The sequence below is a fragment of the Rhinolophus hipposideros genome (assembly GCF_964194185.1).
Source record: "Rhinolophus hipposideros genome assembly, chromosome: 17".
Classification (NCBI taxonomy): Eukaryota; Metazoa; Chordata; class Mammalia; order Chiroptera; family Rhinolophidae; genus Rhinolophus; species Rhinolophus hipposideros.
Genome location: NC_138063.1, coordinates 39975970 through 39991463, shown reverse-complemented (window position 1 = coordinate 39991463; position 15494 = coordinate 39975970). Strand labels below are relative to the sequence as shown.

General features: G+C 38.0%; 1 protein-coding gene across 7 annotated transcripts in view; it reads right to left on the bottom strand.

Moving 5' to 3' along the window:
• Positions 1 to 15494, bottom strand: part of OSBPL1A (oxysterol binding protein like 1A) — a 198570-nt gene that overhangs the window by 166053 nt on the left and 17023 nt on the right. For 6 of the 7 annotated variants that reach the window (XM_081078675.1, XM_081078683.1, XM_081078682.1 and 3 more), the window contains 2 exons: positions 1169 to 1254; positions 310 to 384 (listed from right to left, as the gene is read on the bottom strand). The exons of the other annotated variant lie outside the window; for it this stretch is intronic. In XM_081078675.1, coding sequence (XP_080934801.1) covers positions 310 to 384; positions 1169 to 1254 — 161 coding nt within the window. The remainder of the gene's footprint in view (positions 1 to 309; positions 385 to 1168; positions 1255 to 15494) is intronic. 7 annotated transcript variants of the gene reach the window in all.

Genomic DNA, 15494 nt, shown 5'->3' with positions numbered 1-15494 from the left:
TGAAGTTGGTTTTTTGTTTTTGTTGTTGTGTTTTTCTTTAAAGGAACAGTCAGGAGTTCCCCATCCCTGTAGTACACAAGCAGAGAGTGAATGAGCTCCTGTCAGGACGCTAGAATGGAAGTCTCCACGGCCTTTGTACTTGACCTCATTGTCCCATGCTGAGCTTGTGGCCTTTTGACCCAAAGTTCTAGTTTATACATTTTTGTGGCTTTTCCCAGTGCAATTCATATGGTTATAAAAGAGAAAACATTTGTGACTACTCTTCCAAACATTTCACTTGCAAACATTGAATAACAGAATGTTTTTCACCTTTCGTCCCGTAAAGGCAGCTCGATGAAGTGGTGTATCTCCCATGTCATTTAATATATTTACTTCTGCACCAGCCTAGTAAATATGAAAACTTTAAACATCTTTCAAGAAATATACAAAGGTGAAAATAATTCCTTAAAATATATTAAATATTTCAAAAACTAAATTGTTAATGTTGATTGGTTGTCACTACTAAAAATCTATTCAATTCATAATAAAAGTAAATAGCAAGCTTCCTGAAGGTGAAAATCTACCTGATAGGTAAAAACATGAAAAGTCATTTTCTTTAAAAATCTATACACCTTAACTCCACTTTAGAAACATTCATATTGAAAAAAGAATGGTCCCTGAATGCAATACCATATTTTCTCCATTCGTTTGCTAAGTTTTCAAAAATAAAAAGATGCCACCATTTTAATATACAGATCAATTTTAAGATGAAACAAAGTTCAGAAATATCAACACGTGAAAAATTATTCAGAGACTTGAGAGATAGGCAGTCTTAAATGGTGCTCATTAAGAGATTCTGACATTATTTTTGAATTATTTAGGATGTGCTTTGTTGTTTTTTTTTAACTGTTATGCTCAAAAAACTGAAAACATATTTTCATTAATTCATAGGTTCATTTTGCAATTTTAAAAAGTCAATAATGTAAAATTCAAATGACTGAAAAAAATGAATTTTAATTTTTCAAACTAACTTAACTCATGTATTCAATAAAGAACAATTAAGTGTTGTTAGTGATGAGCTTTGCTTTAAATAAGCCATTACGGCTCAACTAGCTTTTCTAAGACTTTTATAATTTCTATAATAGCACTATTTATTATATTCATTTAAAAGTTAAAACCATAAATATACCTTTAACAGATCCTGGACCACTTGTCTATGTCCAAAGTAGCATGCCAGATGAAGAGGTGTCCAGCCCAAATTAGACTTACTACTTCCTAAAAATGGGAAAAAGATATTTTTAGATATTACTTAGGTGATATTACAATAAAATTAAATTCTCCCTAACAGGCTATTTCAGTACATTGGCCAATGACTCCGTTTCACGTGACAGAGTTAGAAGTATAACGAGTATAATGGATTAGAACTTAGAAGACCCAGATTCTGGATGCCACTTTCCTAAGTCAATGTCCTCATTCCTGAAAGGGTGGAAGGAGACATGAGGGGTTACATTCAAACTAGCTGATTTCTTGTAGCCTGTTGGCTCTTAAGGTTCTGAGTCTCTAACCATCTTGACTTCATCTAGCAAAGCTGAAGTTCTCTTGTCCCAGTATTTCATGAAAAGCACCTGTCTTTGAAAACCTGTACCATGTTAGAAGGGTAGATGGGAAAGAGAATGTTTAAAAAAATCTTTCCTGCAGCATTTGGAAAGCTGTTTAGCTCTGCAGGTAGTGACTGAAAATGAAGTCTTGACTTCAGATAAAATCTCAGGTAGTGAGGATATTGGGTTACCAGTGTGTAGAGAGGCCAACTAGGTAACGAGAACCAAAATTGAAAGCAATGAAATGTGAGATCCTAGCAGAACTGAGGGGAGGTATAAAACGATGAGTGTTGCAAAAACCGAAACTACATAATTCAATATAGAAGAAAAAAAAAGAAGAAGAAGAAGGGGCGGGGGTGGCACTATAGCTTAGAGTTGAGATCACTCCAAAAGCTTACCAAAATTCCAAATCGGGCTTGAGAGGATACAGCCTATCAAATCCCCAAAGCCTCAGTCTATTAATGGAACGTTTCTTTTACCTTCTGTTCTTAACTGAAACTTAGCTTGTCCTTGAGTTGTGATTCTCCTTACCCCTCAGGTAGAGCCTCCCCCCATTTGCACACCCACTGGTCATCACAGAAAAGCCATGTGAACCTCTGCATCAAAATCCAATGCTATCTTTGGACAATGACTTCACTCGCGTTACAACCCCTCCTTTGAGACTTCTGCCAACAAGCCATAGCTATAGTTCCCTCAAATGCCTTCTCTGCTGCCATCTAGGTACCAGCTTCCCAGTGGTTGGCCCCTCACCAAATAACCTCCCACCACATCATTAAAACTGTCCTCAATTTTTATCAATAAATTCTGTCATCAAATCCTAGGGGCACTTTTTTGCTGTCACCCTATCGTGTCACTGTGCAACACCAGATATCACAGCTGTGTGCCTCGCTGGCTCCTGCAGTCCGGCAATCTGTGAAGTTTCTCTCATTGCTCTGGCATGGCACTTCTTCCCAGAGTCCTTTGGAAGCTCTCTGGTTAGTCCATTATTGTTGGTTTCTCCAATGATGATATCTCCTGGCACTTTCCCACTGTTTTGCTTATATGCTATTGACTTCAAAATCCGTATTTCTGACTCTCTACTATATACCTACATTTGGATAATACAACAATACCTCGTGCTCAAAAAGTACAAAGCTGAACTCATCTGTCATCTCACATATACACATGCTCACACAAAAACTACCTGTTCCCCTCCACATTTGTTTTCACAATAAATTGCCATCATTCACCTCGTTTCTCAAGTCAGAAATAGGCATCACTCTTGCCTGCTTTCTCCTTTCTATGCCTATACTCAATTAGTCCTATTGCTTTTATCACCTGAGTGTTAACTACATCTACTTTTTGTCATTCCCATTGCTTCTACTCCCATCTAACTCACAATGGTCTCTTCTAAGTTACTATGACAGTTTGTTAACTGGTCTCCGCATATACAGTGTTTCCAAATGGGATTATGGATGAAGAAATCAAAATTTCCAAAATCCTAACTTATTCTTAAAATACTCCAAACTTTTCTTTATACTCTTTACTACCTATCACAGATATCCAAAATATTTTGTTCGATGAATAAGAAATATCAAGCTTAGGAATATTTACAAAGAGCTATACCCTAAATATAGAATGTTAAAACACTGGAGAACACCAGTATATGTTATTGGTAATAGTTGAGCAACTTTATATTCAGACCTTCCAGCAGAGTGACAGAACAGCACTACACAGAACGCTGTGTTGACATTGCCAATATAAATTCTTATTTTGCTTCCAAAACTTATTTCCTGGAACACCACTTGTAAGCTATATAAAGTATACTATGCATGTAAACATATTAATATTTATTTTATTTGCAAGAATGTCTCACCACTAGCAACAGACAGAACTATGAACACACACTTATAACATGGTAACAGCTTACAGGCAACACTGATTAGATCCTCCTTTGCGCCCCTAGCCTAGAAATGCTGACCTTAACCTTCATCTGCATATGAGCGCTTCCTTCTCTGGCTTTTCACTTGACATCAGTGGATTTCTTCCAACCAAAAACATTTCTATGTTGATTGTGTAAAAAATAATATAAACAGAGCCACTTTAAAATGGAGTCAGAGCTGCCATCCCAGAGGAAATGCCTTGCATGTCTTACTCCTCAAACTTTGAAATGTTTTCTTCCTTTCCTTATTACTGTCTGTTGTATTGCTGCCATAAGAAAGAAATTTCAGGGGAGAGGACACGGACGTACTCCTAAATCCTATAAATCTGTTCCTTGGGCCGACCCCCGCAAACTGAAGCACTTGTGGATATTGATGGACAGGCATTTATTTAAACAAACTTTACTGTGGATTACATGAACATGAGGTAAAAGCTATTATGAAAGAAATCTTGGAGGCCAAAGACGCAAATTGGTGGGCACAGGTCAAGCATGTAAAAGTCATTAAGACGCTTACCACCTTAAAAAAAGAAGTCTCGGAGTAACATTATAGGAATGGCAGCAGCGGGGCGCACTTTTTGAATTTTCCTCCGGATCTTATCACAAATGGGACATCTATAACCCATCAAAGGACTCTGCTCATCACGCAGAACAGCTAAGAGACTCGTGCAAGGATTACTTGAAGGCGGGCAAATTGGGCTAGCAGGGGAAGAGGGAAGGGAGCGGAGTGGAGACGTGGGCCGCATCTGCCGCTGTGGAAACGCTGCAGATGACGCAGGGGATCCCAGGATGGAACAGAGAACACAAAAGCCAGGAGGTGGGCTCTTTCCCTGCGTCCCACAGCTGATCTCTCCTGCCGAGGGGGCAGCATATCCAGCATTTGAGGCAATAACCTCACCTGAGACCTCCAGTTGGGCCGTAGGCTGGACAAAGGACACAAACTCCATACCTGGGCCCCTCCCCCTGCTTTTACAATCCATCCCCGCCCTTCCAGAGACTTAAACTGGCCCCTGAACTGAGAAGTAGTATCAGATTACAGAGGAGCCTCAGTGCTCAGGCTCTGGGAAGAATGGCGTGCAGCTCTGACCCAGGGAAGAGGCTGAGAAGAGTGTGATTTTTGCTGGACTAGGAGAGAAGAGACTCCTCCATCCCCAGCCACCACCTTTTCTGGCCTGCGGGACGAGTGCAACACAGCTGGGCTGGGAGAGAGAAGAACCCTCCATCCCCAGCCCCTACCCTTTCTAGCCTGCCTAGGGCAGGGCAATTACATCTGCGGAGGCACTCCCAGTAGTAGGCGGCAGATACAGCTCTGGGCCTTGAGCAGCTCAGAAATCTCCCACTGGCCACACACACACACACAGAAGTGCCCTAAGACTCAGGAGAACTGGACACAGGGCTGGTGTTGCTACTCTCAGTGCCCATATGTGCAGGCAAGGGCAGAAACTGCACTGACTTTGTAGAAACTACCATCCAGACCCCTTAGCCCCACGCATCTAAATCTGCAGTCCCAACGTCACTCTGGGCACCAGGTGACCGGCTCTGCCTGCACAATAGGCAGGGGACTCTGGTAGCAGAGGACAACCTGAGGATTACTTGCTGGGCTTAAGCCAAGACTGGCACTGCTGTTTTTTTGTTTGTTTTGTTTCGTCTTTATATCTTTGATATCTTTGCCTGTGTTGAGTGGGGGTTGTCAGTTGTTTTTACATGTGAATGTATTTGATTTTTTCTTTGCTGTTGTCGTTGTGCTTGGTGATTTGCTTTGTTCTGAAATTGCCCTACCAGGGCCCAGCTTAAGAGGCACAAGATTCAACATGTCTAGAGGCCAACTCCAGACCAAACCAGAGTACTACCGGGTTTGACCTACAAGTCACACACCCAGAGGGAATTCTCTACAGGCACAAGAGCCCATAGAGGCTAAAACACATTTAAGTGGTCTAACCTCATGCAGCAGAACACCCTGTGGTGGGCAGAGCCAAGTCACACAACTAGTCAGCCTAGGAGTTAACCCCACCTACTCACAAGCAAAAAGCAATTAAGGGTCTTCTTTAACAGGACAATATACACAACTCAAGAGTCACCTTTGGAGCACATGCAGAGGAGAAGAATGAAGTAGTGCAAGTCAAATATAAAGGACACATGCTACATAAGATAACCCAGCAAGAACTAAGAACTCTAGGGGATCTATCTAATACATCAAAGCAAACACAGAGAGTCAGACAGAATGGGGAAACAAAGAAACATGTCCCAAATAAAAGAACAGAAGAAACCTCCAGAAATGGAACCAAATGAAACAGAAGTAACCAACCTATCAGAGACAGAGTTCAGAACACTGATAAGAATGTTTAACGAGCATAGAGACGACATAAAGAAGGATGTAGAAATCATAATGAACAACCAGTTAGAACTAAAGAACACAATTACCAAAATAAAGAACTCACTTGAAGGAATTAACAGCAGGTTAGATGAAGCACAGGATCGAATCAGTGACTTCGAAGACAAGTTAGCATTGATCACCCAAACAGAACAGAAAGAAAAAAGAATAAAAAACAACAAAGATGTCTAAGAGACCTCTGGGATAACATCAAGCGCAACAACATGCGCATCATAGGAATACCAGAAGGTGAAGAGAGGAAGCAAGGGATTGAGAATATATTTGAAGTAATAATGTCCGAAAACTTCCCTAACCTGGTAAAGGTAACCAACATACAAGTCCAGGAAGTACAGAGAGTTCCAACCAGGATAAACCCAAACAGGTCCACATCAAGACACATTATAGTTAAAATGGCAAAGGTTAAAGACAAAGAGAGAATCCTAAAAGCAGCAAGAGAAAGACAGAGGGTTACATACAAGGGAACTCCCATAAGACTATCAAGTGACTTTTCTACAGAAACATTGAAGGCCAGGAGGGAGTGGCAGGAGATACTCAAAGTGATGGAAAACAAAGGCCTACAACCTAGATTGCTTTATCCAGCAAGGCTATCATTTAAAGTTGATGGAGAGATAAAGAGCTTCCCAGAAAAGAATAAGCTTAAGGAATTTATTACCACCAAGCTAGCATTGCAAGAAATACTAAAACGACTTCTGTAAATAGAAGAAAGATGAAAACAATCTAACTACAAATTTTAAAATGGCAATACCTATGTACCTATCAATAATCACTTTAAATGTAAACGGATTAAATGCTCCAATCAAGAGACATAGGGTGGCTGAGTGGATAAGGAAGCAAGACCCTTGTATATGCTGTATACAAGAGACTCACCTCAGATCAAAAGACACACATAGGATGAAAGTGAAGGGTTGGAGTAAGATATTTCAAGCAAATGGAAATGAGAAAAAAGCTGGAGTTGCAATACTTATATCTGACAAAATAGACTTTAAAATGAAGAACATATTAAAAGACAAAGATGGGCACTATATAATAATAAAGTGATCGATCCGACAAGAGGACATAACGCTAGTAAACATCTGTGCACCCAACATAGGAGCACCTAAATATATAAAACAGATATTGACTGACAAAGACAGAGATCAACAGTAACACTATCATAGTAGGGGACTTCAACACACCTCTGACAACAAGGGACAGGTCTTCCAGACAGAAAATCAATATGGAAACAACAGCCTTAAATGATACATTGGACCACTTGGATTTAATCGATATTTTCAGAGCATTTCACCCCAATGCTGCAGAATACACGTTCTTCTCAAGTGCACATGGAACATTTTCCAAGATAGATCATATGTTAGGCCACAAAACAAGTCTTGATAAATTTAAGAAAACTGAAATCATACCAATTGTCTTCTCTGACCACAGTACTATGAAATTAAAAATGAACTACAGGAAAAAAACTGGAAGACACACTAATTCATGGAGGCTGAATAACATGTTACTAAATAATGAATGGGTCAACCAGGAGATCAAGGAAGAAATCAAAAGACATCTCGAAACAAACGAAAATGAAAACACGACGACCCAAAATCTATGGGATGCCACGAAACCAGTCCTAAGAGGTAAATTCATAGCATTGCAGGCCTACCTAAAGAAACAAGAAACATCACTAATCAACAGTTTATCTTTACACTTAAGGGATCTGGAAAAAGAACAGCAAAATAATCCCAAAGGGAGCACAAGGAAGGAGATAATAAAGATCAGAGTAGAAATAAATGAAATAGAAACCAGAAAAACAATACAAAAGATCAACGAATCCAAGAGTTGGTTCGTAGAGAAGATAAACAAAATCGACAAACCTTTAGCCAGACTCGTTAAAAAAAAGAGAGGACTCAAATTAATAAAATCAGAAATGAAAGAGAAGTGACACTGCAGAAATACAAAAAATTTTAAGAAATTACTATGAGCAGCTACATGTCAACAAATTTGACAATCTGGAAGAAATGGACAATTTTCTAGAGGCGTCCAACCTTCCAAGGCTAACTCAAGAAGAAACAGAAAACCTGAATAGACTGATTACCAGCAGGGAATGGAGTCAGTAATCAACAATCTCCCAACAAACAAAAGCCTTGGACCAGACGGCTTTACAAGTGAATTTTACAAAACGTTCAAAAAAGAATTATCACCTATTCTCCTCAAGCTCTTCCAAAAAATCCAGAAGGAGGGAAGACTCCCAAACACTTTTTACAAAGGCACTCTCACCCTGATCCCAAAATCAGACAAAGACACCAGAAGAAAACTACAGGCCGATATCACTAATGAACATAGATGCAAAAATCCTCAACAAAATATGAGCGAACAGAATTCAGCAATACATTAAAAAGATCATACACCATAATCAAGTGGGATTCATCCCTGGTATGCAACAGTAGTTCAACATCTGCAAATCAATTAATGTGATACACCACATTAACAAAATGAAAAATAAAAATCACATGATCATATCAATAGATGCAGAAAAAGCATTTGATAAAATCCAGCAGCCATTTATGATAAAAACCCTTAAGAAAGTGGGAATAGAGGGATCATATCTCAACATAATAAAGGCCATATATGACAAACCCACAGCTAACATCATACTCAATGGGGAAAAGCTAAAACCATTCCCCCTAACATCAGGAACAAGGCAAGGTTGCCCACTTTCTCCACTTCTATTCAACATAGTGCTGGAAGTTCTAGCCACAGCAATCAGGCAAGAAAAAGAAATAGAAGGCATCCAAATCAGTAAGGAGGAAGTAAAATTATCACTATATGCAGATATGATACTATATATAGAGAACCCTAAAGACTCCACCAAGAAACTATTAGAGCTGATAGATGAATTCAGTAAAGTAGCAGGATACAAAATTAATATTCAGAAATCAGTTGCATTTGTATCTACCAATAATAAAACATCAGAAGAGGAAATTTAAAAATAAATCCCATTTACAATTGTTCCAAAGACTATAAAATGCCTGGGAATAAATTTAACCAAAGAAGTAAAAGATCTGTACTCAGAAAATTATAAGACACTGAAGAAAGAAACGAAAGAAGGTATAAATAGATAGAAACACATACCATGTTTATGGATAGGAAGAATTAATATAGTTAAAATGTCCATACTGCCTAAGGCAATATACATATTCGACGCAATTCCTATCAAACTACCAAGTTTCACAGAAATAGAACATATAATCCTAAAATGTATATGGGACCATGAAAGACTCAGGATAGCCTCAGCAATCTTGAGAAATAAGAACAAAGTGGGAGGTATAACAATACCTGACATCAAATTATACTACAAGGCTACAGTAATCAAAACAGCATGGTACTGGCATAAAAACAGACACATAGATCAATGGAACAGAATAGAGAGTCCAGAAACAAATCCATGCCTATATGGCCATTTAATCTACAACAATGGAAGCAAGAATGTACGATGGGGTAAAGACAGTCTGTTCAATAAGTGGTGTTGGGAAACCTGGACAGACACATGCAAAAAAATGAAGCTGGACCACGTCCTTACACCACATACAAAACTAATTAAAAATGGCTTAAATACTTAAATGTAAGATCTAAAACCATAAAATTCCTAGAAGAAAATATAGGACGAAACTTCACAGACATTACCCGGAGTAAGATTTTTACTGATATATCCCGTCGCGCGAGGGAAGTGAGAGAAAAAATAAACATGTGGGATTACATCAAACTAAAAAGCTTTTTCACAGCAAAGGAAACCATCAATTAATAAAAAAAGGGATTCTACTGAATAGGAAAATATATTTGCCAATGATATAACTGATAAGGGGTTAATATCACAAATTTATAAAAAACTCACTCAACTCAACTCCAGAAAAACAAACAACCCAATTAAAAAATGGGCAGAGGACATGAAGAGACATTTTTCTAAAAAGGACATACAGATGGCAAACAGACATATGAAGAAATGCTCAACCTCACTAACCATCAGAGAAATGCAAATAAAAGCCACAATGAGATACCACCTCACCCCAGTCAAAATGACTATAATCAATAAATCAACAAACAACAAGTGCTGGCGCAGATGTGGAGAAAAGGGAATGCTTGTGCACTGTTGGTGGGATTGCAGATTGGTGCAGCCACTATGGAAAACAGTATGGAGGTATCTCAAAAATTTGAAAATGGAACTACCTTATGATACAGCAATTCCACTTCTAGGTATGTATCCGGAGAAATCGAAAACTCTATTTCAAAAAACTTTATGCACTCCTATGTTTATTGCAGCACTATACACAATAGCCAAGACATGGAAACAACCGAAATGCCCATCGGTAGATGACTGGATTTAGAAACTGTGGTACATTTATACAATGGAGTATTACGCAGCCATAAAGAAGAAAGAAATCTTATCATTTGCAACAACATGGATGGACCTGGAGAACATTATGTTAAGTGAAATAAGTCAGACAGAGAAAGACAAGTACCATATGATCTCACTTATATGTGGAATCTAAAGAAAAGAATAAGTGAATGAACTAATCAGAAACAGTTTTGGGGACATAGAGGAAAAACTGAGGGTTGCTAAATGGGCGGGGTGATGGGGATGAGGGGGAAGATGAGGGGATTTGAAAACCGTCAGTAACCACAAGATGGCCACGGGGTTTTGAAAATTAATTTGGGGATCGTAATCAATAATTCTGTAAAGATTTTGTAGGGTATCCGATGGACACATGTCCCATTTGGGAGACCACCTCAGGGATGATGTAGATGCCTGATCACTGCACTGTATGCTGAAGCTGAACAATAATGAATGCCAACTATAATTATATATATATATATATATATATATATACACATACATATATATGTATATATATATGCATGTATTTACTTACAAGAATCGGAGTACAGCATTAGGAATAATAGAGACAGTGGAAATGTAATGGCTCTGTGTGATGTCAGAGGGATAGCAGATGGAGAGAGGGGAGTTCACACAGTGTGAGAGATATAAATGATAAACGTCTAAGTATTACTTTGTCTTGTGTACCTGAAACTAATGAAAAAAAAAAAAAGTCTCCCGTAATAGGATAAATTCATCATGGAATGGGTTAGATTGCACATTAGTCTGGCTCCAAGACCCAAGGCTTAACTAAAGCCATCAAAAAAAAAAAAAAAACAAAAAAAAAAAACCAAAGGAGTTTTTCTCTCATCTTGAGATCAGTGTTGACTTTTTGTTCCCTGCCATTCAAAAAGTACAAGTGTCAGTGTATTTTTGGCAGTCAAACTACCTGGGGCTTTAGTTAATATCTCTTTTGTCTTTTTGTCCAAACATGACAGCTCTCGGGAGTTTGTCTTTAACATGAGACATTCACCCTCTAAAAGTTCCTTTCTTGAGACTCTAGCTAGCATATGTATAATGTTTTGGTTCCTCCTCTTATGCTTTTTTAATAAAATGGACCAACTTAGCCAAAATAATTTTAAACTCTAATAGCCATTCAGAAAAGCCTTCATTTTAAGCTTCCACAAGCCCTTTTCCTCCTTTAAAATAAAGGATTCCCAGCATCTCAGAGTCAGTAGAATATATTCTTGATTGATATGCAGAAGCTTCTAAAAGACAAAACCACTTTTAAAAAACAGCTCTAAAATGATCCTAAAAGAAACGTGGCCATCTGAACAGGTGCTTTAAAATTTCTTACTCTTTGTCCTGCTGTTTATTTAATGACTATGATCAGAAATTTGACAGAATTAAAAGTCTGATAAGAATTTTTAAAGACTCCTCAGCAACTTCCTGCACCATCCTGTGGAATGTAAACACAGCCTACAACTGACCTCACTGTTCCAGCCCCAGCCTCCCTAAAAATTGTCAAGGACAAATACAAATCTTACATCTTCTCTAAAAATAGTAAAAGCCTTAGCTATCTGAATGAATAAATTTAACTTACTCCAACTGCTGTAAGCTACTGGATTTTTGCTTATTGTACCTGTCTCCTGGCTTAAACTTTAAAAAAGAAACAATCAGGTCTCTGTGTACATCTGTCTATATATGTATATGTATGTCTACCTCCAGAAGATATTAATAAAATTAGTTTGTAAAAAGCTCTGTTTAATTAACTTAAAGAAATTAAGCACTTACATAAATTAAGAAATATAACAGACACTCATCCAAATGTTTTTCAGGTTCTGAAAAATTGTTTGGTATTAAAGCTAATTTAAGTTTGTTGGTTTAGTTAAAATAGACATGTCTTTAGAGTTATCGGAATAAAGTATAATACTTTTATTCTACCTAAGCTAACAAATTTGTCAAGAAAAATAACTTGGTATAATGAAATTTTCATAAGTAATCTAAACATATTTGTTAAGAATTAATAAATAAATGTAAATAGAAGATTTTTCAGTGAAACTCTTTAGCAATAATTATGTGTGATGGTATATATACTTAAAGATAATTTCCTAATATCTTTTGGTATCTTGAAACTTGAACATTTTGCTAGCTAAATTAAATGATGGAAATCTGCTGAATATTTAGATCATTTCCAAATAAGATCAAATAGTGAAACATTCATTAATTGCTAAATAAGCCTAAGTGTACCTATTTTTAGCTTCTCATTACAGAGAAACTAAAATATAAATTTGGGTTTATTAATAAACACCTCTTGTGTCACAATGAAAGACTACTATTACAAAGTGCACATTTCTTGAAACTATGAAATGTATTCATAAATTTGTCAATCTAAAAATATACTGATATAAAAGTTCACAATTAGTTTTCATTAGAAATTGAGGCTTTTAAGGGTTAAAAATTCCAATATATGTAATTGAAACTACTAGGAATAATAGGGAAACAAATGTAAGTTGGATATGAGTTTTCACTAAACTGAGGTAAAAGGTATGGAAATCCTTTTTTGAGCCTGGTACACATTGCTTACAGGCTTCCCAGCAGCCTTACTAGGGAGACCTATGCATTTAGATTTCCCTGCTTTTGATTTCCAATGAAAGGAGATGAAACAATCAAATATCACAAGCTAACAACCAGGACATTATGTGTACTGGAAAATACATCATCAAAAGGTCTTTTTAATTTTTTTTTAAACTTTTATTTAGTTGTGTGTTTTCAGGACCCATCAGGACCCAAGTCAAGTACTTGTTTCAATTTAGTTGTGGAGGGCGCAGCTCACAGTGGCCCATGTGGGGATCAAACCAGCAACCTTGGTGTTATGAGCACCGCACTCTAACCAACTGAGCTAACCGGCCGCCCCCAAAAGCACTCTTTATAACCAAGAATGAAAGGACCGTATCAGGTAATTTTAAGTAATCGGTGTACAGCAACAGAAAATTTGAAAATAAAAATTATTAGGAAGTGAAGTAGATGGCCTCTGTTGTGATCAGCTAATCCAAGGTTCTTGGCCAGGCGTGTATGTTCCACATCTTCATTTTCCCTTTTTCCCTCACTTTAGTTCATTCATACTCACAAATAAGAGGCCAACAACTCACTGTTATAGTTATCGTTTCCTTTTTTCCCCTTAATTCTGCCTGGAAAGATAAACTCAGCATTGAATATGATCTTTAAACTTATTTCACAGGTCAAAACACTCAAGTGGTTCCAACACAGTCTCAGGTGTTCGATGCCTGGCGATGCCAACCCCAGCGAAAATGCCAGATTTGGAAGAATACCTTTTTCCTTGGGCAGGTGTTGCAATGAATAAATACATAATTAGAAACTTATCAAAAAAATCTTAGGGGAAATTGCGAGAGCTACCACCAAAGCAATAACCGACCAGGAAAAATGTTTAAATCCCCTGGCACTAGTTGTATCAGGTAACAGAATTGCTCCTGACCATATCCTAAGCTGAACAAGGTAGGGTTTGCTCTATTGTTAACGCGTCTTGTTGTACCTGGGAAAAACAATCTCTGATGAAACAGAGATGGAATTAGATAAAAATCTAGGCACAAATCAAATGATTAAATACAGTGCCTACTAACACCTCATGGTTCTTTGGTATCTTCAGCTGTCTGCCCTCTGGTACTGCCTCCTGGTTCAGATTTATTCTTCAAATTGGACTTAATGGTTTGTTATTACAGAAATTTTTCCTGTTATAAAACTTTGTTTTACATAGCTTGAAGTGACAAAGCCACCTCTCAGATATCCAGTGAAAGCAGATGAAACAATCAAACATCTCAACACTGTGAGATGATCACTAAGAACTAGGAGACTTCGTATGAGAAACTTCAAGAAACTACAGAGGATGTTTGCCTAAAGGAACATGACCGTACGGCCTTACTCTGGTCCGGTGCTCTTATTGCTCAAAGTCTTAGGCTCCTTAACACAAAAACAAAAAACAAAAAAAAAGAATCAAACACACACCCTCTTTCCTTCCTCTCTGGAACATGACATACTGGGAAAGTGCTTTCCCAGCCACAAAGGACCAATGATGCTTTTAATAATTGATCAGTGTTGCTTTCCAATGACTGATCTGTGATACTTTCAAGGAAAGATCTTGATCAAAAGGGGGAAATGTGAACTATAATATAGATAGAACCACTTTAAAATGGAGCCACAACTTCCATCCCAGAGGAACTGCCTTGAACATCTTACTCCTCAAAAACTTTGGAATGTTAAAGTTCGGTAAAATAATTTTTGGATCGAGCCTAAAGCAGCACTGTATTCCAAACAACTGTTTGTTATGATACCAGACTAAAAATCAAGATATTCTTTAGAATTAGCATCACTATGTTAGCTTATGTGCACCTACAGAAATTCCTTCCTTCTGTTAATGTAATTACTCTACTTCCCTTTCTCATAAATACCCCTTGCCTTCACCTCCTAATTACAACACTATCTGGGTTTCTCAGAAGCCTGACTCAGTGCTCTGTAACAGATATGCTTTTGGATCTCAAACACTTCGGGAGAAATTTTAGAATTCCTTTGCATACCAAGAACCAGCTCAGACTGTACTTCCCGGACAACTCAGATCACAGTTTCTTCCTTGCTGCACAGATAATAATACTCCTCCCCCACTGAAGGTGAGGCCATGAGGTTTATTGCTCTAGAACAAGAGAATGTATACAGAATGAAATATCCATCTGGGACAGAAGATTTGGGAAGAGGAAAAGACATAAGATGAGACATGTGGCTCCTGATTGTAAGCCCAGAGAGTAAAATAAATGAGGGAACACTGAGAATAAGCGTGTGGCATGTGGGATGCTGGGAAAAGCTACCCTAGCAGACCACCTATCCCAGCATTCACCTGCCAGGTGGCCACAGCAAAGGAAACTCTGTAGCGTAGGCAGAGGGGAGGCCAAATTCTGGCTAACCATAGCTGCTCTTAGCTCCCGTATGTCACTGAATTCCCACATGTCACCCTCGACCACACTCCTGTGTGGATGAGTTCAATCAGCATACCTTGGCCATGTACCAGATGGAAGTGTGACAGAGGGTCAGGGCGACACAAAGCTAACAAGAGCCAAGGTGAATTTCCTGAGACAGTCCAGGAGTACCACCAATATCATATAACAAATTGAGGCACCTGAGTTTGACTTTGTCCCTAAGTTCTACTTCAGCTACAAATGCTTAAGGAGAACTAGGAAGAAAAGG